Raw genomic sequence first — 27,915 nt, 5'->3', positions numbered from 1 at the left:
GTGCAAGACAATCAGTTCTGGGGATTGTCAGAAAGTTTCAATTAATTTAAAACAAATTTAAAACAGTGAGAGCTGCAGACTTTTAAAATCAATATTTTATTTTACTTGAATGTGCAAATAAATATAAAAAAAAACTACATTCAAAGAGCTGGCAAAGCAATTACAAGCCCAAAAGCAAAGATCCTTCAAAAAAATGGAAGAACAAACTCTTGAATTAAGGTCGTGCTAGCAGATACACAGCGGTCGACGTTAGCAAGCCACTCTCAAACCTGCACTGCCTGCTTATTCCATTCACATCATTTGCTACTATCATTTTTGAGACAATAGCACTGTAAAGGGCGAAAGTCTTACTTAATCTGTTCAGATTATAAATTAAGGTTTACAAAATAAGGATGCTTAAAAATACCTGAAGTACACTTAAAAATGGGGAGATGGAACAGGACGGTGCACAGGTGCGTTACCCTCCTACACCCTGGTACACTTGGAATCAAATGCATTTTAAGCCACAAGTTGCAACCTATTTTCTAGTAAACATTTTTTCTGTATCATAAAACCATAAAATTTGGCACAGTTGTCATCTCCACTGGAAGACAGCAGAGAGGTGAACAGGACTGAGGTGTATTTTGTTGAGCTGTCTGGAAGCAAAAGGGGGATACTGTGCTTTGCAGTGGGCTTGTCCACCCAGCCCTCACATAGCTACGTGGTCAGTGTCTTTTATCACTTACTGCAACAAGAGCGGGGAAGAACCTTCAGATCGTTTCAGTAACCAAAATTTAACAGAGACCCAGACAACGAGAACATGAGTTCTTGATGAAAAGTCCTCTGCTGGCAGTGGTTGTGCAAGTGGCCACGAATGCCAGAGGCTGGCCTCCCTCCTTCCCTCCTACAGATTATTTTGCAAAAAAGACAAAGAGTCAGTACAGTTTTCTATTAAACGTACCCCAAAGGCCAATTTTTCTACTGTCAAGTGAGACAATTGCAAAACCAAATGTTGTACAGTGGAAATAACCCAGGACAAATCCTACAGGCTGCTACTTAGGTCTGGCAGAAATTATAACCTAAAAATCAAAGCCACAAAAAATATCGGGGTGAGGGGGTTATTCCCCCAAAAGCCAGAAAAAACGTTGGAAGCAGAGCTGAAAGGAGGCTTGGACCTGCCTCAAGACATTATGTTTGTAATACACTCCATGGACAGTGTGCTTGCCCTTGGCCCCTGAAAAACAAGAGCGAAGTCACAGTGGGGCTGCAGGACGGACACAGCTAAATTTTCTTGATTTTTCAATAGATTAAGTCAGACAATTGACGTAGTGTTCTGCATGGTTTGGGGTAGGTTTTTTGTTAGGTTTCATTGCAAGAAAGCTTAGATAGAAGTACAGATGGTTCAGTGGAAAAGCTTGTCTACGATGGTTGTGGCTGGATCTAACACTGCCCATTACAGATTTCCATGTGTCACTGCAAACACAGCATCTGTGCTGACCCAGCAGAAACAGCAAAGTATCTGGGACAAACCTCAGATCCAGTGCAAACACTGTGCCGCAAGAGCTCCATCTACTGATGTTACTGAAGTGGTACAACCCAGCAGAACCAAGGAGTCCGGGCATGCACAAGGAAAGCGAAGCGCCCGAGAACGCGGTCTCCAGAGGCTGCCAATCGACATGCAAAATACAAAAAAAAAAAAAGAAAAAAAAAAAAAATAGGCCAGACCTCGCAATGGATATTCCTCCTCAGGCACACGCTCTAAGCAGCTCCAGATCTGAGAAGGCAGAGTCTGCAGCAGGTCGTAAGTTCACAAAGCAACAACATGGGATCCGGTGCACATCTGCAGAGGGGTAGCTGACGGGCCTAGGCTGTCTTGCACCGCAAAATGCTCTCTTGCCTAGCACTGCAGCTCAGAGAGTTTCTTCCCCTTAGTTCACGCTCCAAAATACTTAGTTGATGAGTGAGAGTTAGAGCGTTTAGTACGCCGTTCACCCTTCTCTCAGTTTTGGCATTTTTCTCACCAGAGCACCAGTAACAAATACTGCATTCATTGCCTTATTAGTACACATAGATAATGAAGCAGCCCATAGTGGGGCTAGCAATCTGTGCCAGGTGCTCTCAGCCCCGCTGGCACTCGGAGGTTACATTGAAGAGTTCTGCAGGCTCCAAGACGGCATAAATTCAGGAAGATAGGGAACATTAAACCTTTCAAAGTGGAAGCAGCTGCCAGCATCTGCTCGAACACCAGCCCAGCTCCATCTCTCCAGCAAAGCCACTAGTGGTAGTTCGCCCAGAGCCTGACCCCCTCACTCAGCCTTCCAGTATTGGCTGGTCAGCAGTGGCCTAAGGCTAGGAAACTACTAAAAAGTGTGTGGCAATGCCAAGAGCCCTCTTCCCATAAAGCTTTTAAAAGTCTCTTCATGATGGCTGGAGGATTACACTGCAAGGAGACAAGTCTATGCCATATGGAAAATACATCATAATCCAAAGTAAAATGCTGTTTGGATAAATATCATTAATACATACATTGCATTCCCACCACTATTCTCAGAGTAAATGTATTTCACCAGCAACGCTCCTACTTGTCTTGGTCCCAGGAACAAGTCTCTGCTCACGGTGAAGCTGGACGGCGACTGTACTGAACTCTGTATCTGTTCACTGGGACCCCATGGACATTCACCGTCTCACAAGTTGTTTTACAGGGCACCATCTCCTCATCTTCGTCTCCCATCAGCCAGTCTTGAACTACATCAACTGCCTCCATGGTCACGTTCTCTTCTAGCCACCTATTGTGCCACTCTTCAAACTGCTGGTGATGCTTTAGCAGCACCATTGGCTGTACCTGAAAGCAAGACAAGTAAAGATCACTGAGAGGTTTCTGGGGGAGAAGCCAAAACCTTCGCCTCTTTGTGTGTCTGAGATGTGCATGCTTTACAACACAACACAACACAAACAGTAAAACAGGAAACTGCATACCTGCATTTAAAGATCTCTATTTCTTAATGTTTGCCACTCCCCCTTAAAATTTGCATGGTAAAGTAAAGGCTGCTAAACTAAACTAAAGTACAGAGCATTTACCAGCTCTCCTCCATGTTTCATCCAACACAGAGTAGTAACTTCTGGGTGTAGTTTGCAGGGATTCAGCCACAAGACTTCTTATCGGTACCTGTCTTTTGGCTCACATCCTCAACCTCTGCTACTGCCCGAGCTGCAGAGAGAGTAATAGGAGATGCACCTGCTTGGCTCGGCAGAGCGCTCCCCGCCTGTACATGTAATCCTCCGAGTTCATGATGAACATCATTTTGTGGGTGTTGAGCTTGAACCGGCAGTCCACGTTGCAGGCACTTTCCACCCCAATCAGCCTCTTCCAGGAGCTCTTCACTTCGCTACGCAGAGCTCTCACTTGCTTACATTGCCACTTGCGAAACTTTTTTAGGTTTCTAGAACAAAACAAGGATTACGAAGCATGTGTCACACTCGGTTATCCATTCTCTTAAGCTAGCAGAGCTGACAGCGTAAGTATGAAATTTGTATTCCCACATTTCGTTTTCAGACTTTCTCCAGGATCTTCCTCCATACACTCTTGACAAATATTTAGTGAAATGGGAACAAATTAGACCTCAAATCCCTCCCAGAAGGGACTGCTTAGACAGTCCCACTCCTTTCTAAACACAGTTTCATGAAAAAACCTCAATGCCGTGGTCATAAATTTTTTCTTCAGCATTCTTATGCAGTGCACTGGACTACAGCAGCCCCTTTGGACCTCAAAGATGAGTGCGTTGCCCTGGAGTTGCTTGTATGGCACATCACCTAAAATGGCTGCCACATATGGAGAGAGGAAGCAGTACCAGCTGCTGCAGGTGTGACTCAGGAGAGGGAGCGCGCTCACCTTTGCAGAAAGACCGGTTTCAATAAGAAGCCATCATTCTGGTTGTTTGGAGCTCCTTCTACCCCAACGTACTGCTCCATGTAGTTAGCCAGGTGCTACACAAGAGAGACCATTTTCAAGTCAGACTTTGCTCTCATCAAGACAAACACCACTGCAAAGAACTAGTTTATTTCCAAGCTGCTTTTTATGAAGCTGCTGGTATCTCACTCAACCCCAAGCTGATTTACGTTGCAACTCTTTCGCTAACATACCCATTTCTGTCAATGACCACAGCCCCACATGTAATCTTCCCACTTCCCAGGTAAACTTCTCCTGGCAAAGTCTCACAGTTTGGAACAAGAAAGCGGAAAAGCATTCTTAGACATCTGCTTTGTCTTGGTACAGCAGACTCCACGGTCACTGTGATACTACCTGGACCTCCACAGGATCTTCTGTCTGGGTTTCTTCCGTATCCAGAAGCTCAATGGTCATGATCACCTGTCCTTTCCGCTGAAGAAACATTACCTGTAAAAGTTACAGGCACAAGATATTGGCCACATGGGTTCACAATAAAATGCTGTATATTCACAACAAGTCACTTGGACAACAAATATGAGCTAGGAGAGAAGTAAGCAGCAGGGCTTTTCAGTGAGCCAGGATGCCACTTCACTGTCTATGCTCTGGTTTTGGTACCTTCTCTTCACATTGCTCTCTCTCACCATTGTGGCCTTGGAGCTTCCAAACCCACTTCTCCCAGGTAAAGTGCCACAGTCACTTTATGAAGTTCCCTGGCAGCAAGTTCTTACCTTGAAACAGTTCTCATCCGCCATGCAACGTTCAGCCTTCCACTGATAGCTGGTCTCCTTTGCTGCCCGGACACACCTAGAGGATAAGTTACCTCCAGCAGCACCTCGCTTCCTTTCGTTCAAGTAGAGCTCAACAACCTTCAAGCAGATGTCATCGCTCACTAGATGGTGAAGCTTCCATTAAAAAAGGGGAAATTCAGTCAGCAAGTCTGGGCCAAGAGTTAAGTCTAGCGTGTTATGAAAGGAGCACAAAACTCAGCACAGCATCATACCTCACATGAAACAGCAAAGTCTCTCTAGAGACTTCACACATTTCACTCTCTTTTTCATTACTTTGCAATAAAAGGAACAGAGAAGACTGGGGGGCTGATGTGCCTTAACTGTAACAAAACTACAATTAGAAGACAGATTTGAGTAAAAAGGACTGGACCTTTTTTTTTTTTTTTTTGCCTTAGATGTATTTTGGGAATGGCAGAATTTTGAAAAGGCTGGAACTCAAAAAAATGTTGGAAAAGGCCAGGAAGAGTAAATCCCCTAAGGTGGTCCCTGTACCGAAGCTGAACAATCTCACTGAACTTCTGTTAGAGTGTTTCCCCTACATATATAACTTTTCTATGAATTTGCTTTAAGTTTAGTGAGTCCTTGCATTACAGGTTACTGTGAGAAACCTATCTGTCTATAGAAGGGAGATGTGCAGCCCCCCAAACACGCAGCACAGCCATCAAATTAGTTACCTGGCGGACAATATTCTGCACCAGTTTGTCCATAGTAAAGCCAATATAGGCATGGATAGTGAACATCTCCCTCAGAGTGTCCTCGTACTGCGTTGGGTCAATATTCCCATCCAGCAGACTCCTCACCATATCCAGGAACGCGGGGTAGTACTCCTCCAGCTCCACTTCACCTGGGTAGGGGAGAAGTGCAGTCGCTTAATGCATGTAAGAGGCAGAGTGAAGTCAAGAGATACAAGGGACAGCACTGCTCAAGAACCATGACATTCAGTATCGAGAATATGCTTACAGGCAGACAGTTCTCCGTAAGGAGTGCTGACAGACTGTAACAGTTTTATCTCGTGCACTTCCATGACTGCCTTGTGTAGTTAACTATTTCATTGTGGAGCCATTTACATTTTAAATCAAAGCGACAGATTAATACAATGAGACGCTTGAGAACATCTGACAGCAGGGGGCTTGCGTGAAGTCTCTATGAACTACGCATGAGAGCCCTCAGAAGATAAATTGCAAACTGGCTATTGTGTTGAAATTAGCTGTATCCACAAATCACAAATATAGCGGAGGTTTGCACCTCTGCATTCCTTACAGACTTGCCTGCAGGTCTCAGTTACTCAGATATACACAATCGTGCACTAGCAACCAGAGCATTAAGAATGGACTATGTCCTGGGTTATTCTTACTTGGTTGCTTCAGTCTTAGTTCCATGGCTGGATCATTGGTTTTTTCTTTTCTTCCCTCACAAAGGAGTTTCTCTCTCTCTTTTTCAGTCCGATATTCTAGAAGCTGCTTCTGAGCTTGACGATAAATCTTTAGGAGCCTTGAGCACAGAGTCTGGTGAAGGCGGAGGAAGAAATACCAATTATTATTGACAAAGAACAGACTGTAAACATCATCCAGAGTGTTGTGGGGCTCAGCAGCTGTAACATCACAGAAGGTTGCTTTTGCCTCCAAAGGACTGCTTGGAGGCCCAGGCACATTTTTTTTCCGTAGCTCAGGAGTATCCAGGTTCTGCCCCTGATGGTTTTCTCTGTCTTCATCTGTTGATTCTTCAGAAATACTGTGCTCAGGGGGCTGAGAGAAAAACAGCTCAGGTATGAAGTGATGCACTATCTGCCGGATGGTTGCTTGGTCCTCCTTTTGGATAGTAGGCTGCCTTTTTACATAATAGCTGATAAGAGACGCTGCATCTTCCAAAATCTGCTTATCTTCATAGATGAAGATAAGATGAGGCTCGTTTGTGGACGAACTTCTCCCTTCTGAATGCTGCTCCTGATGCTGTAATCAAGAGACAAATAGATAAAGATCCTTCCAATCCATGCTCAAGAGCCATTCCTGCCAGAAGAAATAAGCCAGTATTAACGCTATGCTTGGGACAGTAATTTTTGACTGAGAACTCTTCAGAGCACTACCACTTCAACAAGGTCCCAGGTGCTATGTAAACATCTAGATAATACTATAAATGAAGGACACACAGGATGGAGTATTTACTAGCATACGCACCTCATCGTAGACACTCTCAATTTCATTCAGCAAGCTCTTGGAGCGCAAAGCTTTGGTGTCATTTTGTTTGAAGTTGACGGCCTGGTGGTCAAGGGACTTCAAGTAGGCTTTCTCATACTGCTCCCGCCAAATTTTGTTGAAGCCCTGCTGGGCCTCCCGCCATTCCTCCTCTTTTGCTTTCAATCTGTGTAAATGTATGATCTACTTCAGTTCAAAAAGACAACCACAGAAATGCACACAAAGCATTTTTAATGTAGCCAACTGTGATGCACCAAACACTTTTCAGTATACCTGGAAGCAATAAATAACTAAAAAAAAGCACCACCACTGAAGAGAAGTTATCCTTTGAAACAACATCTACAGAAAACAGTTGTTTAAAAATGCTTTAAAAATTATGTATCAGTTTCTTAAAGAACCCGGGTGAACACAGGAGACTGGGAATTACCTCTTAAGAACAACAGGAACTGCAGTAACTGGGTTTTTCTTAAGACTTTCAATGATCTCTGGTGCTTTATCACCATAGATGCGATAGATGGCCCTGCGCTGGATCACTTCTGATGTTCCTCCCAAGCAATCATCCAGTCGAAATTTCTCCTGATCCTCTTGAGTCAGTCGTGACAGTTTTTTCTGCACACTCTCCAGCACACGTATTGTGGCTAAATTGGTCTCCAAGACAACATCCAACTGTTAAAGAGTTCACAAAAGACACAGTGTAAGAGCAGGCATAGCAGGAAAATGGAGACCAGCGGCACCAGGTTTGTGGCATGCATTCCAGCCCCACTGGGTGGAGCTAAGAAACATCAGCAAGGTTTCTTACTGGAAAATATACCTCCGCCAGTTCTCCCAAAGGTAACGTGCTTTTTAGAACTGGACTCATGCCTAGAAAGAACTATTAGACTCCAAGGAAGTGGAAAACACCAAACTCTAGCTGAAACCAACGAACACTAACAGAACTTTTCAGTAACTGGTCCCCAATTAATTCAGTCAAACTCCTCATAGCTACAAGTTTTGCTTTCTGAGGAGGCAGACAGGCAGAAAGGAAGCTCAGTAGCAGAGGTACCTCAAACCGCTCATCTTCACAGCGGTGCAACTGCTCCTCATAAGGGGTCTTCTTGGAGCTGACAAAAGTGGAGTCTTCAGACCAGGATGGAAATGAAACCCAGGTATCATTTAACACCTGCAACAGTGCAAAGACATGACATTGAACAGAGCCTTATGAGCCCAGAGCTGTTCTCATGGGGTCTGATACTTCTCTGTTTTATTTTTGCACAGTTCTTCCCTGAGTTTCTATTGGAAGTTTCAGACCTAGTTCACAAGTCACTGTCATGACTCAGAAGATCAGAGGTCTGTGTGGAACTGTGCCAGGGCCCTGCTCAGAAAGCTCAAAAGCACCTTCACTATCATCTCACAAACCAGAGAGATCACTCTGCAGTAATCAGCAACTGTAAGTAAAGGAGACAGAGTTGCCAACGACAGTGAGAGGTGGGAGCACCTATGCTGCAGATGTCTGTTCTCAGTGAGAACAGTGCCTAAGACACTGGCTCACAGTGCTCTTTCAGGAGAGAAACTGTTTCTAAAGGCCATATTGGTCCACTGCTAGAAAATTAATTTCAGGCTATTTAATATACTTTTCTGTCTATAGGAATAAATTTGTGTATGCACACAGACTCAAAAGACGTTAAAGTGAAAGACGTGATTTGAGATGGGTTTAGATAAAATTAGTAAAATGCACGTGGATACTCTTATTTCAATAAATTGGATGAGTAACTGCTGTGAGATTAAAGCTGGCTAATCAGCATTAAAGAGGGGAATCCACATGCAGAAGCTGTAGCACTAACTACCCCACTTCAAGGTATGTAAGTGCAATGTGTGTTCAGGGATTGAACAGGTTGATCCCAAAGTACCTCCTTGCAAATGGCTGTTCTTCCACTGCACTTTGGCTGCTGATAGGTTTTTGGGAGAGCCCGGTAACTTGATCCTATGCGTTTGCAGGAAGCATAATCAATTTCCCGACTCATTCCATCTCCAGATCGGTCGCTCAGAGGAGAAGCAAATGAAAGCTCTTTCACACCAAGAAAGGACTTGAACTGTGCAAACAGTTCTGGGAATTTCCTTCAAAAACACAAGTAAGCATATTTTGTTATTTCACTCTAACAGTTTTAGGGTGGCTAACGTGTGTTATAAAAGCGAGGGAGAAAATCTAAACAAACAGCATTGCAGTGAGAAATCTTTCACCAACGTTTTACCTCTGTTATCATTCTCTCTGAATTACTTTAGGTTTTTTTATTACTTAAGGCAGGAAAAGAATTTCCCTTCACAACTTCACGAATGCTCCCCTTAACTGATTGAGGAGTCACTGATCCTTGCCATCTGACTCCCCCTCTTGTGTTGGAAGCCAAACAGCACGAGAGGCTCACATCAGAGCTAGCACTATTTATCCTTTTCACAGCTCTGTTCTGAGATTTCATGTTTATACCTGTATTAAATTTTGAGAGATTAGAACAGGGAGTGTGAACAGAGACCACCCTCCAGAATTAATGAGATTCTCTGCCCCCCGATGATTTGGTGTAACATCAGCTAGTCTGCTGCTTGTGAGGCTTTCAACTGGATGCACAGACAGAGGGAAATATCCTCCCCAAAATGCTCTTTAAGAGCTGTGTAGATATGTTAAAAGATTCCGATTTTATTACTCCTCTTTTTGGATTAGCCTTCAATTTCTTGCATGCTACCTAGGAGATATTTCTGAAGTTAAATCCAAAACTTCAGTAACAAATTTCACAATGTCTACCAAAAAGTAACAGAGTAAGACCTAAAAACTATGACACAGCAGAGAAGGTAGTCAGTAACTTACCCTAAAAACGGTGTAACTAGCTGGAGCAACTCAGAGCCAGAGACCAACTCCTGGTTGAAGAGAGCAATGCAACGGAGAAAATTTTCGTAGACTTCCTGACTCTTTAGCACCCTACGCACCTAAAGCACGGTTTGGAGAGAAACGATCAGATCGCTTGAACACCACTTTTATTTAGTTCATATTCTAAGTAGTCTGAACCATGGGTACAGTGACAAACCTCTGTCTAGACTGCAACATAAGAAGAGAATATGCACAAAAATGCCCAGTTTCAAACAATAATCTAGTAACGACAGATGGTACCATGAGGAAACATCACTGAAAAATAGAGAAAAACATGTCTGTAAGAGACAAGCATTCAGGAAAAGGTTAATTATCCGTTTCTCTTCGTCTCCCAAACCCACCTATTTTCTCTTTTCTTGGTCTGTCTTTCTCTACCACTTGACAAGTCAGCAATTGCTAAGTGCTGAGACACAGATCGTATAGAAAACCAACCAATTAATAACCTCATAAATGGTTGGAAATAAGTCCACAGAATGTGAGAACAGGCCAAATACTGACCTTGTCAAAGAAGGAAAACTCTTGCAGCGTTCCATATTTTCCCACTGTCGCTACTGACAGATCTTTGGTACCTCGCAGTTTCATTTTCTTCTGTTAAAAGAACAAACAGTTACCCGACTCAAATGCTATTGAATCCCTCTTCGCTGACATCTAACAGCTCTCTGCAAAGTCTGAAACTCAGGATTTCCCAAATAGTGATCTAGCACTGCTGTGTCAAGTCCTCCACAGCAATCTCTATCAAATGACTCCCAGCTAAGAAGAAGAAACAACAACAAAAAAGGATCACTTGAGAAAGAATTCCAAAGAACCATTTCTTTGTAGAAGCAATAAATTGTCCCTTTCCAGGGCCAATACTTAGTACAGAAGATCTTGATATTTAGTATTCAACACGTTACCACACACATTTAAGCATACTTTAAAAAATCCCTTTTTCGACAGTAATTATTTTAAAAATAACTTTGAAATTTTGTTTCTCGTACCTAACACCTACATACCTCGAAGACGCTACTCATTACAGCTTCATCTAAGCAATTATCTAAATACAACGAATAATATCAGGTTATTCTAAGTTTCTACTTGCTAAAAGATACCTTTGCTGGCCCAGAAACAGGACGCAACAGCAGTGGTCTGGATCGCTTTTTGCTGTGTTCCAGATTCTTCTCATGCTCGGTTTTTTGGACACTGTTCACTTCACATGGTCCATTTCCTGTGAACTGAAGTAAATAAATAATGATTTCAACGTTCTCTTCTTGGTCGGCGCAAATAAAGAACCCTATAAATCTGAACAGAACAGAGAACATGTAGTTAAGTCATCTGTTCTGCGAAATTCCAAACAATGAAGAGGAGCAAAGTTCATCTACTGGCTGTATGTTTTCCCATAATGTTTTGCGTTCCTAAAGCTTCTTTATGTATTCTACATACGAACAGAGAGTATTCAATATTCTGCCTTGTTCTAAGCCTACACATACCAAAGACCTTTTAGCCTCTGGGAGGAACTGTCCAAACTCAGAAAGCAGATCCTCCTGTCCCCTGAACAGATTTGCTACTTCGGTAAACACTTCTTCCTCTGACATGCCTCGAAAGGGTCGGCCTTTAGTGTTCAGCTGTTCTTTCTGAAAAGATACGCACAGATGTTAAATAGAGTCAGAAACATACCTCACTATGCAAGAAAACTCATCAACTCAGCCAAAAACCTTATGCTACACAAACTTGAAATAACTATCAGATAGCCCAAGGTTCTTACAGTGCATCCTTTCACAGAGAGTATCACTAAATCAACTGAAGGTTAGTAAAGACAGCTCTAGGTACAACCCCTTTACACCTCAGCGCCTGGGAAGTTCTACAATTTTCACACTTTTGTCATTTCATGTGAATACCTATGAGGCAACTGCTGGACAAAGGCTAATGCTCGGGAACTGTATAAGCCTGTTCAATAGGCAGACATTTCATCTGACAACAACTACTCAAACAGCTACAGTGCAAACCCACAATCTCTTATATGGAAGACTTTTTACCTGGTAAGTATGAAGAATTTCTAAAAAGGATCTGTAAATTTCTGGATGGTCAAGAAAACGTGTTTTGATCTTATTCACGTAACTGATAGCGTTATTGAACTCTACAGAATCAGACTCCAAAGGAATTTGGGATTTATCTTCTTTGTATGGAAGCTGTTGCCTAAACTCCTCAGAGCAGTCACTGTGATTGTGCGAATTCTCCTGGGAGTAATGCAACAACAGCCCGCTGCCAGGGAGAGCGCTGGGAACAGGCTCTGAGGGCACCTAGTGGCATAAGACACAGAAGACAGTGACTTGTACAGAAACACAGGTGCAAGTTCAACCACAATCTAGCATCAGGATTTTCAAGCTGTTTAGCTAAAAAAGATTACCACGTGAAGAAGAAAGAAAAAAGATTTAATTAGTCAATAAATTTCCCTACCTCGTTTATTAACACCATCAGTTAAAAAAACCACGTAAGTCATATCTGGCTTAGGAACCACCTGACTCATTACCGCTTTTGACTGCCACTGCATTGTCTGCTACACTTGAGAGGGTGTACCAGACAACACGCACCACAGTTTCTGTTACCACGGTTTTACTTCAGAGGAACTGCCAGTTTTAAGAAACATATTAAAATGTAAGGCTCTTAAAGATGCTAAATTTCCAAGCAACAGAGAGATCTAAGGGAACTGAGGTCTAAAAGATATTTACTGCTACTAATTAGGGTTAAACCATAAGTTTCTCAGTAGCCTTCAGGTAATAGCTCTGTTTCAGCCTCCACAACAACACAACAACAAAGAAGCAGAGGCCAATACGTATCCATCTGTATTACAGCAGATGTCCTTTATTGCAGGATGTCAGCAATTGCATGGCAATACCTGACATGTATTTTCTGCCTATTGCCTAATCACGTTTCCCAGTTTCTCAGCGGAAGACTGGAAATGCGATTCTTCCAGGATCTCTTTTTGAAATTTGTCACTACACACACCACGTATTAAGGATCTGTATAAATATGTCAAGCCAATTACAATTTCAGTTTCCAAATCTGACCGAAGTATTTGGAGTTGAAATGGCACTTCGTGCAGGAATATCATTCTTGTGTAAGCTAAACTAACAACTGGTTTGAAAATAAATGTTTAAATTTATATTATACCCATTATCATAGACTTTCAAAACCACATAAAAACTTCAGCAACGTGCAATACACGTAAATCTACATAGCCTAAACTGTGCAAGAGATGTGTATAGCGACACATGTAACAGAATTATTTAGAGAATATAAGTTCTATAACCTACCTGACTATTCAAAGGTGACTGTATACTTAACTTCCCATTCTTTGGAATTTCTATCCTATAGCCCAGAGGGAGGAAAGCATTGAATCCTACAATGAGGTCGGGATGCTCATGGAAAAGCTGCGAAACACGTCGGATTACTCCAGGTGTGTCAATGCTAAAATTGAGAAGAGTTTGTTACTTGTGTCCGAATCAGAAATACAAGTTAAGCCTGGCAAATTACAGAGGTATGTGAAGCATCTGGCTTCTAAGAAATGCAATTTTTTAACAAGAAAGTTTGGGAACCTCGGACCTAGAAATTAGCCCAAGCAGAGGGAATGACCACCACCCACTGCAGCCTCATACTGGGAGTGTTATCCACAGAGCGGAGATATGAGTGGGCACGTTACCCAAAACGGGCAAGACAGCCATCACCTCTAGGGCTGACAGGTCACAGAGAGGCTCTGCACTCAAGCTTCTTCACTTATTTTCCAGATCTGCATTTCAGAGCGGGAAGTAAATATAGATTTGCCCTTTCCTGTGGATTTCATCTCTGGAAAATGACGGGATGAACAGAGACCCTCCACCTCCAATGTTTAGTGACTACACTACTGGGGGACAGGCCAGCAGGGCGGCCCGTGTGTCTGTGGAGGTGGAAAGATGATGTGAAGGCGGGGGGACCCTGCAAAGGCAGAAAGGCCCCTGCAAAGGCAGAGAGACCCCCACAAAGGCTGAGGAGCTCCCCGGAGCAGCCCTGGGCCGCAGGGCCTGGGCCTTACCTCTGGCTCTTGAACTCTTTCATGATCTCCAGGAAGCCGTTGTAGGTGGCAGGGTCGCTGCCAAAGCGGATCTTCACCTGGTCCAGGTAGGAAAGCGCATCCTCCACCTGCAGGGTGAGAACGCGGGTGAGGCACAGAAAGGGGGAACAGGCCCCGGGGCACCCCACGGTCCCAGAATGGGGGCAGGGGCACCCCACGGCACTGAGGGAGGTGGGAACAGGCCCCGGGGGGGGAGCCCCACAGCACCGGGGAAGGGGGAGCAGCCTGGGGAGGGGCACACGGTACCAAATGAAGAGGCCCTGAGGATGACAGGTCCCGGTGGGGCACCACCGTACCGGGGAAGGTGGGCCTCACGGTGCTGGAGGAGGATGGCAGGGCACGGAGGACGGCACGGTACCGGGGAGAGGGGAACAGGTCCCCGGGGAGCATGACCGCAGTACCGGAGGAGAACAGCCGAGCTGGGGAGGCGGGGCACGGTATAGGGAAGAGGGGAACAGGCCTAGGGGGGGCCCTCACGGTACCGGAGGAGGGCGCAGGCCCCAGGGGACCCCACCGTACCGGGGAAGGAGGGCGGGAGTGCCCCACGGCACCGGGGGGAGAAGGCCCCGGGACACCCCACGGTATCGGCGGGGGGGGACAGGCACCGGGGGCGGGTTCGGCGCTGCGGACGGGGCGGGGCAGTTCACGGCGGGGCGGGCAGGGCCGTCCCGGGGGGTCGAGGGCGGCGGGGAGCGGCCCTTCGCGGGGGGGGTGGGGGGGGGAAGGGGGAAATCACGGCGGCCCCGGCGGGGGCGGCCGCCGGGGCGGTCGCCGCACTCACATGCACCGGCAGCTTCTCCTGCGCCGCGGCTCGGCCGCCGCCGCCCCAGCGCGGGGCGCTGCCCCCCCGGCCGCCGCCGCCCCCCGCCGCCATGTTGGGAGTCGGGCAGCAGCGCGCCCCCCGTCAGCGCGTGCGGAGCGCCTGCGTCAGCGCGCACGGCGCCACGGCCCGGCCCGGCCCGGCCCGGAGCGGAACCTTCGCGGCCGCCGTCGGCGCCGCCCGGGAGCGCGCGCTGCTTCCGGCCGTTCAACCGCCATGGCGGGAGCCGCGCCTCGGGCGGCTGCGGGAGGGGGAGCGGCAGCGGCGCGGCCCCGGTGAGCGGCCTGACGGAGGGAGGGGATCACCGGGGGTCCGGCGCCGGTGGGGTGAGCGCGCTCCGGGCTGGGGGGCTCGGGGGTGGCTGTCGGCAGTGCCGGGGTGGTGCCGGGGCTGGAGCCGAGCCCCTAAGGGGGCAGCGGCGGCCCAAATCCCCGGTGGCCTTCGCGGGAAGGGGAGCGGCGAGGTGGGGCGCGGGAAGGCCGCAGCGCCGAGTGCCCGCCGGCCGCTTCTCCTGAGCTCCGGCCGGGCTGCGGGCAACGGTCCGCACCGAGCTCTGATGCCTGGTCTGGTGTAGTTGGATAAAATGTGGGTTTAGGGTTGGGTTTTGGTTTTGGTTTTTCTTATTTACCTTTCTTACGTGGTTATGACTATGGTACTCGATAGCAGTAGTATTGTGCCAAGGTATCAATAGACTCTAAATAACCGCAGCGAGGGAGTTTTCAGCGACGTTTAATGTTGTAATTCTGAGACACCAGGGCAAAAGGGTAGAAAGAGAAACCCCCAAGCTCAATCCTGGGTGTTTATGCTGGTTTATCCTATTCATCTTTGCTCTTTACACCACTGAACAGACTTGAGAGAGCTTGCTGGTATGAATCAGGCTCCCAGAAGAATTTCCTTGGTTGTACTGTTGCCTGCTTGAGTTTTCCCTGTCTTCCGTTCTGGATTTTACCGTGCATGCTGCCACGATGTTCTGGAGTGGGTTATACCGAGGAGGGGTGGTCTTAGGACAGTGAAACTTCTCACGAATTATATAACCAACTTTTGTTATTGCAGCAAATCTATCTGCAGTTGGTACAGTTCCGTTAGCCGTTGTGTATGCACACTGTACAGCCAGCAAGGCACCTGCGGAAACCAAGCTCGGAATAAAGCATTTGCTCTGTAGTAGGAATGGACTTAAAATATGCTGCTTCCCTCAAATGGTCCCTCGTCACCAGACGATTTGAACTCAGTAAAACTGAGTCACATGAAGAGCAAGGAGGAGAGGGGAAAAAATAAGCCATGCTGCTTGTTTCTCTTTAGAACGTTATAGATGATTTGCATAATAGAAACATACAGAAACCTTTCCTGCTTTGCCCTTAAACTCACTGCTGTATTTGACCTCAGAATATTTCTCACTACTGTGTGCTGGAATACTCCAAGTGAAGTCTTGCGATTGCAGCTTCCAGTCACAATGCTAATACGCTACCTCTGGATTCGGTATTCTCGCCTCTGTTCTGATACTTGCACAAACTGTTGCTGTATGGCATGTTTCCCTTCTTACAACACGAAGGATGCTACAAGCCTATTTAATACAGGAAGGAGTACAGACTGTCTCGTAGTTGCTAGCATTTCACTCACCACTTGCAACATCCTGGACTGCAATGGACTGATCCAGCGGTCCAGTGTACAAGTACTTATCTTCTGAGAAGGAAGCACAGCAAATGCTTTTCAGGAGAGATGTAGACCGAAAATGGATGGTTAGGGTTGGATTGTTATGCTGGTAAATACAGGTTGAGGTGAAGATACCTTAGAGTATCCAGTGGTTATTCAATGCTTAAGAATAGAGGTAATAAATAAAGATTTTTACAAGAGTGATCCTGGAAGGAGAGTGGGAGGTATCACAAAAGAAAGCCCCTAGCTTCTGAAGCACTCCATAGCTGTGCAGGAAGGAGAGCCTAGTGTGACTGTACAAAAGCCTGTTATTCCACCTATGGCGAGGAGTAGCTCAAACACGTCTGTGGTATATTGTCAGGTAAAAGGGAACAGCATCGATCCAGCCTCCTCCATCGCTTTTTTTTTTTCCCTGTACTGGATTCTCCTGAGCTGGCCCAATTTACCCCTTCTGTTGCTATTGTTAACTTGTGAAGTCTCATTCTCTTCAGTTTAGATTTGTGTCACCTAGCTTACACTGGCTAAATGAGCAGTAAAAAGCTGTAGATATATAACTCCTATGACTTACGTTTAAAGTCAGACTGGTGTTAACACCACTCATTCACTTAGACAGCATTGACACCTTGATAGCGTATCTAGATGTGAGGGTGCTTTAAAATCAGACCTAGACGCTGAGAATAGCTTGCTGCCTGTCAGTCTGAACAGCTACATACAGGATTTGGGTATTCTCTTTGAAAGCTGGGAATCCTGTCAGTTGGATCTTCCCTGACAGCTCAGGGCAGTGATCGACTATTGATAGTCTTACCACTGTAGTACCTTATAATAGCACATCTCGTGTTCCTGCTGACAGAACTCCAAGTCCCAGAGGTACTGCAGGGAATCTTCAGACCTACTGAGTGCCCACTGCTCTCTGTGGCTGCTTTCCAAACAGGAGATCTGGCTTCTGTGACCTTCCAAAGGAAACACTGGGGCTCGAGGGCAGTCATAAAGGAGTAAGTCCCCGCTAGTCATGCCATAGAGGACTCTGTGATCTGCAAGGACAGCCGCTCTGGACATCAGAGAGCCAGGGATCTGAGTTTTAAAAGTGTAGGCGGGCCTGTCGATCATTGGGCATGGATCTGCAGGGATAACACCCAGCACAAGGACTAAATCATCCTGTGCTATGGCAAGCTGCTTTTCCTGCTTGTTGATTGCCGTGTCGTTGACTGGTTTCTGTGACTCTGGAGGTGGGATGCGTGCTACATCCTGCCTGGCGTTCAGTAGAAAGACAAGGACTGTTCCAGATATAAGCCCTGTGAAAAGGAGCTGGTTTTGCTCAGCTGGTTCCAGTCATCTCACTCGGGCGGAGGTGTCCGGTGTGTCACACGCTTCACCTGTGAAACAGAAGGAAATCAGCAAGACTGTTCTTACTCCAGCTGCACGTGAATGTCTTCCCTCAGACGGGGCTCACGATTGGCTTCTTTATTTGTGAAATAATTTGCGTATTATTCATTTTTTCCAGTTTTCCCATGTCATAATAATAAGCTATTCTAGACAAAAACTTTGGAGAGGAGATTAAAAAGCTTTCCAAGCCTGAAATAACTTTTCCTAAATCTCACGCTTAGAAAAAGCAGGAAGGAGCAGACTATACTTGTCATATGCTCAGAAAGCTAACCCTACCTTTGCTGCCTCTGTGAGTTGTTTTGTTTCTATCCTACCCCGTATTCAGGCTTAATTTAATGCAGTATTTCTGAGATGCCGTTCATCTTCTGTGGCGTTCCAGATGACGACTTTTATGTGCGTCTTCAGTTTGGGTAAAATAGACATAGTTCCCCCTCATGGGACAGTGCAGCGCAGCCTGTATTTGGGATAGGTGCCAAGGTTTTCTGCTGATGATTGTAAATGGGGTTCCACACTCCTAGATACAGTGCGCTGTGGGAGACAGAGACCAGAGTGCAGTCGCACAGGGCTAAGAGTGTTACCGGTGCTCCCATGCCATCCAGTATGTCAGTCAGCAACCCCTGGTCTGATAAACTCCACACCTGGGAAAAGTTGAGGGGGAGAAGTCATCAGTGCCTGAGCTACTTTTTCCTTAGTCCTATTTAAGAGGTAAAACAATATACCTTAACTAACTTGTACAGAAACGTAAGTAAAGTCAAAGGATAACATCCTAATACTAGAAGGCAAAACATTGCTTTCTTACTCTAAAACAAATGTTTGAAGCACCTGGAGCCATTCAGCCCACTTGCTTCCTTTGCTCTGAAAGATGCCTAATTAGATCCTGCACATTTTGGACTGTACTGGTTGTTTACCTCTTTCTTTGGCAAGAGATGGTGCTCCAGATGTTGTGTATTCCACCTGGCTCCTGCTCACAGATGGGTAACAAGGCAGCTTTTAGGAGTTCAAATTTAAAACATTTCGGAAATGAAATAGTATTTCAGGCCTGAGGTGTACACTGGCTTGAGGCTGGCCCCCTGAATTGATAAAGTGCTCTCCATTCAGTGTCAAAAATAAAAGGAGAACAGAAAGGCTTGAAGCAATAAAGAGAAGGGTCAGTGGTCATCTTCTTTTTAGAAGCGTGGCAGTACTAGAAACATGTTCAGAACTGCAAATCCAACCCCCAGACAGGTTGCTGGGGATCAAGACGACCCCTTTGCTGGATCAGAGGCGTATTCTGTAAGCTGGATTTGTAAGAGATGCTTCTGATTGGGAAGTTGCCCAGCCTTCCTTCCTCCCTACCTGGATAGATGCAGCCTGAGAACCAGTAACAATAATGCTGTTGTCAGCAGTGATAACAGCCGTTATGAACCACTCCTTCACGTTCCAAATGTGCCACTAGGAACCTGTGGAATCCCTTTGGGTCTGCCAGGTACACTTGCACATACTCCTCAAAGCCTAAAACAATAAAATGTTAGTTACTGATTTATTGAGCTGAGGAAGTCTCTAATCCCCTTCAACACCATGTCCTTAAGCATACGATTTAATTCCTGTATTTCTTTAAAGGTAAGCCCAAAGGGTAGCTTAGAAACCCTAAAAAATAATCACGACAGCTTAAGTCTTTTTCACTACTTACATCTCACTTATTCCCTTGAAAAAGGGCTCCTGGTACACAGGCAATGTTCTGACTCTTTGTGAAGAGAATTTCACCTAATCTTTGTTACTCTCTTAAGCACAATAGTTGAATGAGGCCAGGCTAATGGGAAATTCCACATGCTGGCCCCTTTTAAAGGACACTTGGCATGTGGGAGAGCAGCTATTACCAACGCTTTCCTAAGGAATGGGTGCTATTGAATCTGCAGCAAGAATGGACTCGTCTTCTGACACCACCGCAAAGCAACCCTTCCAGGAAGCTTCTCTAGCAAACCGTTTCCATCAGAAGAGACCTGCACAAAAATAAGGCAAGAGTAAGCCATGAAGCTGGGATAGCTGAGCTGCCTGTCTCGTGAAGGAAAGAGGATAGATTGGCAGTGAAATTTACTTTGGCTGCATGGTATTGGGCAGAGCTATAAGGTGCAGAAGGATAGAAAGCATTATGCTTGTCCATTTGGGAACTAGGATATGGAAGTCTGAGGAGGATGCTCTATTCAGAATGGAGGAGGGCCCGTTGGTTACCAGATGTGTTACCTGGCTCAGCAAACCTCTGGATATTATAAGAAAATACAAGAAATGTTATAAGAACGTTGAACAGATAGGTGTGTGCCATGGATAGAGATCCCCCACTAAATCCCACTATCATCTTCCCTTGCTTCTGGATCAGAACACTGGACGTTGGTGTTTCTTCCTGTAGCCCTGATAGCTGACGCTTAGATCTCAGCTCACTGGTGTTGCTGCTCCACGGACTCGGTGTTCCTCCTTCAGACACAGTCATAATCACTAGCCTTGGGCTGAATGCTGCAGAACACACCCATACAGCTGACACCTCTCCAGAAATCTGGAAGATGAGTTCTGCTGTCCCCAGGTGCCAAGCATTGACCTAGTAAAGAGGTGGCAAAAGAGAGAGGAGTAGTGAGGACTGAGGTAGCTTTTCTGTCTACAACCTTTGTGATTGTGGCTGTAACTTCTAAAGTTCTTGTTCTTTCAGCACGCTTTAAGTTAAAGACTGGCCATACCTTTGTATCTGAGGAAGAATATACAATCATGTGCCACTCATCCACATGAAGGTGATGTGAGAGCTGTTCTTTGATATGTGTATCCTGGATAATAAACCTTGCTCTGCCAGAAATCAAATTCCAGATGCGCAGATCCATGTGATCCATGGCAGCTGAAACAGCACAGGTTCCTTTTCCAAACACTTTCACACACCTCACCTCAGCTATAAAATAAGATGAGGATTCACAAAATGAGGGATTCTCAGTGCTTTCAGCAATTGGGAGAATGCTGGCAGCTGGGAGGTGTCTGTGTGTCTACAGCTCAAGGATCGCCAAGCTGTCAGAGCTCTTTTCAGACATGAAAAGAGCTTTCCAACCATAAAAAGTGGAGAAGGCTCACTGGAGTGCCCGGAAGGGCATGCAGCATCTCCAAAACTTTCATATTCCAGGCAAGCATTGAGCCATCCTGGGAACATGCCACCAGCAGCCAGTAATCAGAACTAAGTGCTATCACTGTGACAGCTGCCATGAGACACAAAGAGGAAAGGCTGTTCTTGATACCACAGACAGGAAAGAGACATTTTGGGATTGTTAATATGCTGTGTTTCCCCAACTGGAACCCCCCCTATACTGTCTGAACCCCATAGTCTGTGCCAAGAGCAAGATTAGGTTCCCTCAGACATATCTAGGTCAGTGCGTGCTTTTGTTGTCCTGACGACAAAATGACCCACTTTATCCTCATTTGTTGAAGCAATTGCGAATGGGACTGGTGCATGACTGAGCACAAAGGCAAATGGACCTTTATCCTGCCTTTGTGTAAGCTCACAGGCAAACTGTATTTCTACAGAAATAGACGTTCTCTCCTTCTTGCTCTGTTTATTATGTTTCTTGGATCTCATTCGTAACAGGTGGATGATCAGATATATTCTTGGGCTGTATCTGTCCCCGGGAATAATCCTACCTTTGAGGAATCCGGTTAGTGTTGTGTGTAGGGGCCCACCAGGTGACTGGAGAAATCCACAGAGTAGAATGAGAACAGGATAGGGACAGACACTGCACCAGCTTAGACACTGCTGGCACAGCTTCCCAATTACCTCCAGGTAAGAAGGCATGGAAAAAAGAAGCCTGGCCAACACTTCTGTGTATATTATACTCACTGCTAAGAGGGCAGAGACAAAAAAAGTGTTTTAGAACATGACTGTGGTGGGCCTGTGAGAGCTACCATAGTTGTATTTTATGTGATGTACAGTATGTAATGAACTGAGCTGGCCTTATCTGGCCAGGTACTTGAATAATATAAGCATAAAACATGGGCAAATGTAATGGTGTGGCAGGATTTTTCCCCTGAGAGAGGAATGGGTATTCTGAGGAGAAGACAGAGGAGGAGCACTGTGTACCCTCTTCTCTAGTTAGCTTTAAAGCTGCAAGGGAATCCAGATAGCTAACGGGTGCTTCTACTAGACGTGGAGCAACAGGCGCTTTGGTTGTGGTAAAATGCTCTAATCAAATAGACAAAATGTCTGTTGGCAAAGAAGAAACCTCAGCTTCCCATACAGAGGCCCTACCAAAATGAGGCATTTATGAGTCTTTTGATGGATCCCAGAACAGAGAATTTTGTCACTGGTTGTAATTCCTCAGAAAAGTACTTTTACTTGGAAAGGAAAATTCCAGTTCTTTCCTCTGGTAAACATTTGCGTCACGCTCTGTCACTCTGACATAGCTGTTACCTTCAGGGCTGTGTATAGTGCTGATGGCAGGCTTCAAAAGGAGAAGTGTGTCCTGCACAAGGCGTAGTTTGGACAGCTGATGCATTCAGTACACATGGCAAAGTCATCAACACTCTCTATTCCAGAGGCGATTATTTTACGGCTGATCCAGTTCATATTCCCTGCAGAAAGAAATACTATTAAAGCAGAGAACATCAGCCCTGAGAATGCACAGTTATTCTGAAAAGACTGAGATAAAAAAATGCTTTTTTGGGGAAGGAGGGGATAGAAGGATTAACAGCCACTAGCAGTGGAACTAGGACTCATTTGCTGAGGAAGCGGAGGGCTCGCATTGTCACAGTTTCTTCTTTAGCCTCTTAAATGCTCTATGTAGTTTTTTTTAAATTTGTTAGGTTTTTTAATAGGTTTTCTTCTCAGCGTTTGGAGGATCTAGATCATTTCTTTCAGCTACTGAAGGAGTGTGGTGATAATTCTAGGATAACAGTTCGTAAAAGTTAGCTTATTTCTCTTTTTCAAGCTTCCTTCTCACAGCGGTTATTGACGCTGTGCAGAAAGGTTGTGATTCTTACCTGTGGCTGTAGGCATGAAGCATGCCTCTGCAGAGCACTGTATACCCCCTCTTGCCCAGTCCTTACCCAGCACATCCTGTTTTAGCTCCTCAATTCATCCAGCATTAAGTAAATGAAATGGCAATTCACTCAACTTCCTCAGATTTGCAACAGTATCAGAGAACCAGAGTGGCTGAGGGGCTACCTAGGAGTAACCAGAACAGTGGATTTGAGACGTGGCTTGTGGATTAATCTGTTTGATTTCACAACTTCAGTGCTAGATGATATCTCAAGGTACGCTAGACAGCACTTCCAGGACTTTCATTGTTTTCCTGGTAGTAGGAAATGTTTTTCATGACTAAATTTCTCTTGCTACAATCTAAGGCAGGCTGCCTTTCTGCAGATGTGAATAATAAATTCCTTCCTTTCTTGTTGCAGTAGCCTTTTACATATATGAAGACTGCATGACAGAGTTTGTAAAATGACTTTAGATCTCCTTGGTTGGAGATACCTGTTTAAAACAAAACCAAACAAAAACTTTGTCATTGCTGAAAGCACTGAATAGTGTTATTTACTATTATTTACATTGTCTTCTGATTTCAGACCCTGTCCAGCAGTCTGGAGACACAGAGCCCTAGTCCGGAGCTTACAGGTATGGAAATGCCTGCTAATACTCCTCACCTTCCTGTCGGCATTCAAGGTCCTGCTAAAGTGTGGCAATGTAAGAGGTTTCTTCATTCCCCAGCTCCAAGTCCCCTTGAAGAAATCTGCCAGGAGAAAATGCCTCTTGATTCGGTCTTGTTTTGATAGATAACGGTTCTGCACCATTTCAACAAATTGCCTGGGAAGGGAAAAAGTACTAGGTGTACTGGAACAGGGAGCTAGAGCTGGGTTTTTTCTAGAGTCTCGGCACTGACAAAGTTTAAGAATGGAGAGGAGTCTAGGCAGGGTGCCCGAAAGCCCAGGATGGGAACATCTCATACTCAAAGGTTTGGCTTCTCATTCTCTGCCCTCTAAAAGTACCTGTGTGCAAAGCAAAGAAGGGTGAAGCCATCTGCCTTCCATTCTGCCAGGCACTCTCCCATGTCACTGCGTAGCCGTGCCTGGTGGAGAGGAGGAAGGTGCAGGATAGTCTTACTTGAAGAAAGGTGGCAGTGGTGAATCTTTGAGAGAACTTCATTGTCAAGGGATAAAATGTCCTTCAGCTCCATGTCTGACAGTCCATTTCTGCAAGCGAAGTGTGATATATGAAAGGAAATTATTTCTCCTCCTCCTTACTGTTTACGCTGCTATCCGTAGTGGGAGGGTGAGTGGTTTTTCTGGCAGTTCAAAAGTACTAGTCACCAAAAATCTCACTAGCTCACATGCACACATGGCAGTCTCGGCTGAGAGCTTAGACCCTGGATAAGCCATGGAGATCAATTGTAATCCCAGAATATCTCCCTTCAAGACAGTAGTTTAGGTAGGCTGCCAGGTATGAGAGGAATGTTATGCTTGCTAAATATATGTATGAACACATTCACAGGCTCAAAGAACTGAGAGCTTTGACTGGTTTTGGCTGTATTTAGTTGGATTCCCTATGAACAGCAGGAAATATGGGCTCTTCCATCAGAGATACAGCAGTACTCACCATGAGGAAGCAATATAGCCAAACCCATGAACCACAAGGACTGTGCCATGTGACTTTTCCAGTCTCTCGCACAGACGGTGCATGGCATCCTGGGCTGTGCTAGCAAACGCTAGTTCTGAAGGTGAAGTGTAAGATGCCCATTTTCTGGCCTCATGGAAGGCCAGCTTGAAGAGCAGGGCTTGTCCACCACTAGGGAAGCTCTGACAGAAATAGGCCCGTTGAGCTGGGTTTAGCTGTTGTCTGTCTGATGCTAAGAGCATCTCTAGCATCTCCTCACCTTCCTCACAGGATAAGGGTCCTACTTCAAAGTATGCTTCAGCCTCAGGCACAGCATGTTGGAGAGCTTTCAGAGTATCGGGCTCTGCTGTGGAAATGGAAATGATGATGTGGACCTTTGGAGGGCAATCTGTAGGGAGCCAAGTGGAATCTGTGAGCACCATCACCAGAAAGTAACCTTTCCACAGAGTCAAGGAACAACACCAGTGTTTGTGTGCCACAATGGGAGACAGTGAGGAGGAGTTTACCGAGGAACAAGACTAAATCACTGCAAGCCTGTTTGGTCTGGGTTGGAGGTGGTGGCAAATCAGATGCTAAACACACTTGGAGACAGATGTCCCTCAGCAGGCTGTGAATGGCAGAACTGAGCTGGGATGTCCCCAGTAAACGAATCATGACTACGGTGTCTTGCCCTAAAACAGCTTGCACCTGCTCAGATAGTTTGCACATCACAGCTGTTTTTCCACAGCCTGGTGGCCCATAAAGGATGAAGGCTGTGTGGGTTTCATTATTGTTCTGCTTAATACGGTGAAAGATGTTATCCAATAAATTCTGTCTCCCACAGAAAAATCTGCAGTTCTTCAGGCACAGAGCTGTGTGGTGGCCTAGCTCCTGCAGAAGTCGCCCTGGCTCCTTGCTGATCCCTCCTCAGTATCGAAGATTCTCTAAAACCTGGTGATTAGTGACAGCAGTGAACTGCTCACAAAGTTGTTTCAGGTATTTGTTATTGTCCTTGTGCTTGCGGGTTCCCAGAGTCTTTTCTGTATGCCAGTGTGTGTACTTTGAGGTGTTTGGGATAATGGCTTGCAATTTTTGCTTTAAGGTTGCTGAGCAGCTGTTTGCTTCACTGTCTTCTTTCAGCTCACAGTTTGTCCATTGCCCAATTTGTTTGTTGGAATCCTCAACCTCTCTGAGGAATATGAAAGCCCCCGGGTTGCTCTCCTGGGTATTGAGGAGACCCTGTTCAATCTTCCATTCAATTGCTACAAAAAAACAAAAACAAAAAACCGGGAGATGTGAGCATTCACTTTCAGAACAGAACACAGGAAAAGCCATCCATCAACATTAATGTGACATCCCTTGGTCCTTCTGTATTTCACACGATGCTAGCAGGTTAGCATTCCCCGTGTCCTCTGAGCTAGGCATACTCCTGGATGTGGTCAGGGAGATTGGGGGGAAAAAGGAGAAACATTTGTATCTGGTGTATTACTGTTTGCTAGTCAGCACCAACCTCCCTCCTCAGGATTTGGGGTATCGCAGATAGTTAGCAAGTCTCTTCCTTCCCTGCATCTTTCCTGTTGTGTACAATCTGATGTTGTCTTGAAACAAACAGCTGTCCTCCCTGACAGCTCTGGTTAGAAGGACATTACAGCCCTGCCAGAACACGCCTGATTTGTTGTAGCAGTGCCTCTGCTCTGGGCTGAGCAGCTCGCACCTCTCTGCCTCCTGGGCTGCCAAGGCACAGCGCTGAGGCCAGGCGTCTCTCCAGGCGAGGCCGGGCCTGCCCGTCAGCCGGCTGCAGCACGTAGCAGGTGGGCAGCACGTTCTCATCCCGCCGGTACCACTGTGTCAGGAGCTGGGCAGAGTCCCCTGACAGCTGCAGAGTTAGGGCCTCAAATTCCTTCCCTGCAATGAGCTGAGGCACAGTCTGGTGCCCACAGTGGTCCCCCAGGAGTCCCTGCAACAAGCAAAAAAGGTCCAGCATTCAGGCGCTGCTTCTGCAGTGACAGCTGGGACGTGGACTGGCTGCTTGCCTTAGCACCTAGGGTTGCGAGGGAGGGCTGCTCAGAAAACCTGCTGGTAACCACAGCGCCCTTGTGGCTTCCATGTTGGATGGGGACAGCCAGGCAGAGCCCCAGCCTGCCCCATGGTCGGGGAGAAGTGGCTTTACAGCAGCTGCTCCTCAGGCCTTTACAGTGTGTCTAGGGGGGGAGAGTGATGGAGGTGAGGCAGTGGAAGCACAGAGCAGAATTGGTTTGGGGACTTTGGCCAGTGGTGCTCTAAGATTGGCTTTGGGGTGGAGAAGAACTAGGGGAACAGGACTGAGCCTGGAGACTTTTGATTAGGACTGAAGGCTGGGCCGGGGAAGAGGGAGATCCTGCAAAGGGTCAGCATCCAGTATCCATGCAGTCTGGAAACAGCCAGAATGAGCTCAGAGCGCAAACCCACAGTGTAATCCTTGAGCAGTGCTCTTCTGGTGGGTGTAAGCGGGAGAGGGAGTAGTCGAACCTTTGTGGCTGGCTCTACTGAGATTTCTAGGTACACACTGAGAACCAGTCTGAGGAATACACTGCGTGAGTGCCTGCTAGTGCCATCTGCATATGCGATATGGCGCTGCTAACAGAGGTGTGAGCTGCAGGGAGCTCAGTGATGGTGAGCTCCTGGGTGCAGTAACACTGTGGTGAGGCTCTCATGGTCTCTGCCCTTCCGTTGCTGGCTTCTGGTGGAAGGGTCTTGAGGGAAATCACGCACAACTTGCACAAATACTTAATTGGTTATTTATTTACTTGTGGCTTCAATTATGCCCCCTGGGACTGCATATTTATTCTCTTTGTTCAGCAAAACTTTTTCTCCCTTTCTAAAACCAAAACAACCTGAGGAAGCAACCTGGCACTTATGCAGGTGTCTCAGCCTCCTCTCCCCTTCTGCAAGGCTTAAAGTTCTGGGTGTGGGTTTCTGTTCGGGGCTGTCACCAAAGTGCTTCAAGGAAGCTGAGGCAGGCTGCTGCCGTGGGGAGCTTTCAGTGGTTAGGTGGAGTGATCGGAGGGATTTGCATAGGGCAGAAGCATGGAACAGGTATCAGTTTGCAGTGTGACACCCCGCTCTGTCCCTGGTGGTTGCTATGGCATTTTCATTTCTGGTTCTTTGCGTGGGGAATTTGTATTTATTCCTTAGTTACTGAGAAAACCTCCTCAATATTGAGGTATTGGGCAGGAAGCAAACTTGGAGCAAGAGCTTCTTGCCTTATGTGTATCTCCATCTGGCTCTTCTATCTGCTAGTTAATACACACAACCCCTGTTACCTTCTGCTCCAAAGAGGCTCTGTGTTCAGGGCTGGACTTACATGTGTGTGCCTGTCAGGGCTCCTTTTGTCTTTTAGGGACTACTGGCAGGTATTGACATCTCAGCCCCATCAGCTAGCTGATTTGTGAAGCTGCTCAGGCAGGCTAATTACTTTTGAAAACCACCTTAATTGTCCAGTAGACCTTCTGAGCACGTGTGGCCTGCCCTGTATGTCTCACTTTAGCCATAGGGATTGAGTATGCACGGCAGTGCTAGCACTTGCAATGAAGATAGGACCGCCTGACAGTTTCT

At 46.1% G+C, this 27,915-nt stretch overlaps 2 protein-coding genes across 3 annotated transcripts; both read right to left on the bottom strand.

The window, feature by feature from the left end:
• Positions 1-77: 77 nt before the first annotated feature.
• SIN3B (SIN3 transcription regulator family member B) lies at positions 78-14,771 on the bottom strand. Of its 2 annotated transcripts, XM_076359193.1 has the most exons (19): positions 14,664-14,771; positions 13,844-13,950; positions 13,089-13,242; positions 11,811-12,074; positions 11,265-11,408; positions 10,887-11,009; positions 10,297-10,386; positions 9,739-9,857; positions 8,792-8,999; positions 7,948-8,064; positions 7,333-7,571; positions 6,888-7,071; positions 6,068-6,662; positions 5,388-5,557; positions 4,654-4,827; positions 4,280-4,372; positions 3,869-3,963; positions 3,215-3,419; positions 78-2,821 (listed from the first exon to the last, which is right to left on the bottom strand). In XM_076359193.1, exons 1-19 carry the CDS (start codon positions 14,754-14,756, stop codon positions 2,591-2,593), a joined length of 3,405 nt encoding a protein of 1,134 aa, XP_076215308.1. In that variant the 5' UTR covers positions 14,757-14,771; the 3' UTR covers positions 78-2,590. The 2 variants fall into 2 exon arrangements, with proteins under 2 accessions (XP_076215308.1, XP_076215307.1); XM_076359192.1 differs by lacking the exon at positions 14,664-14,771 and having other exon boundaries at positions 10,297-10,383; positions 13,844-13,930.
• A 763-nt stretch (positions 14,772-15,534) lies between these two features.
• On the bottom strand, positions 15,535-27,014 carry NWD1 (NACHT and WD repeat domain containing 1). Its single transcript, XM_076359687.1, is given in 21 exon segments — positions 15,535-15,764; positions 16,320-16,425; positions 17,175-17,725; positions 18,157-18,373; positions 19,071-19,133; positions 19,135-19,218; positions 19,617-19,666; positions 19,669-19,714; positions 20,032-20,304; positions 20,441-20,651; positions 20,827-20,941; positions 21,381-21,575; positions 22,147-22,215; positions 22,218-22,307; positions 22,782-22,899; positions 23,376-23,535; positions 23,718-23,921; positions 24,325-24,746; positions 24,748-25,583; positions 26,044-26,278; positions 26,868-27,014. Coding segments are annotated over 21 exon segments (4,422 nt in total).
• Positions 27,015-27,915: the final 901 nt, after the last annotated feature.

Source organism: Aptenodytes patagonicus, chromosome 25 (genome assembly GCF_965638725.1).
Source record: "Aptenodytes patagonicus chromosome 25, bAptPat1.pri.cur, whole genome shotgun sequence".
In the NCBI taxonomy this organism is placed as follows: Eukaryota; Metazoa; Chordata; class Aves; order Sphenisciformes; family Spheniscidae; genus Aptenodytes; species Aptenodytes patagonicus.
This window is presented reverse-complemented; position numbering and strand designations above follow the sequence as displayed.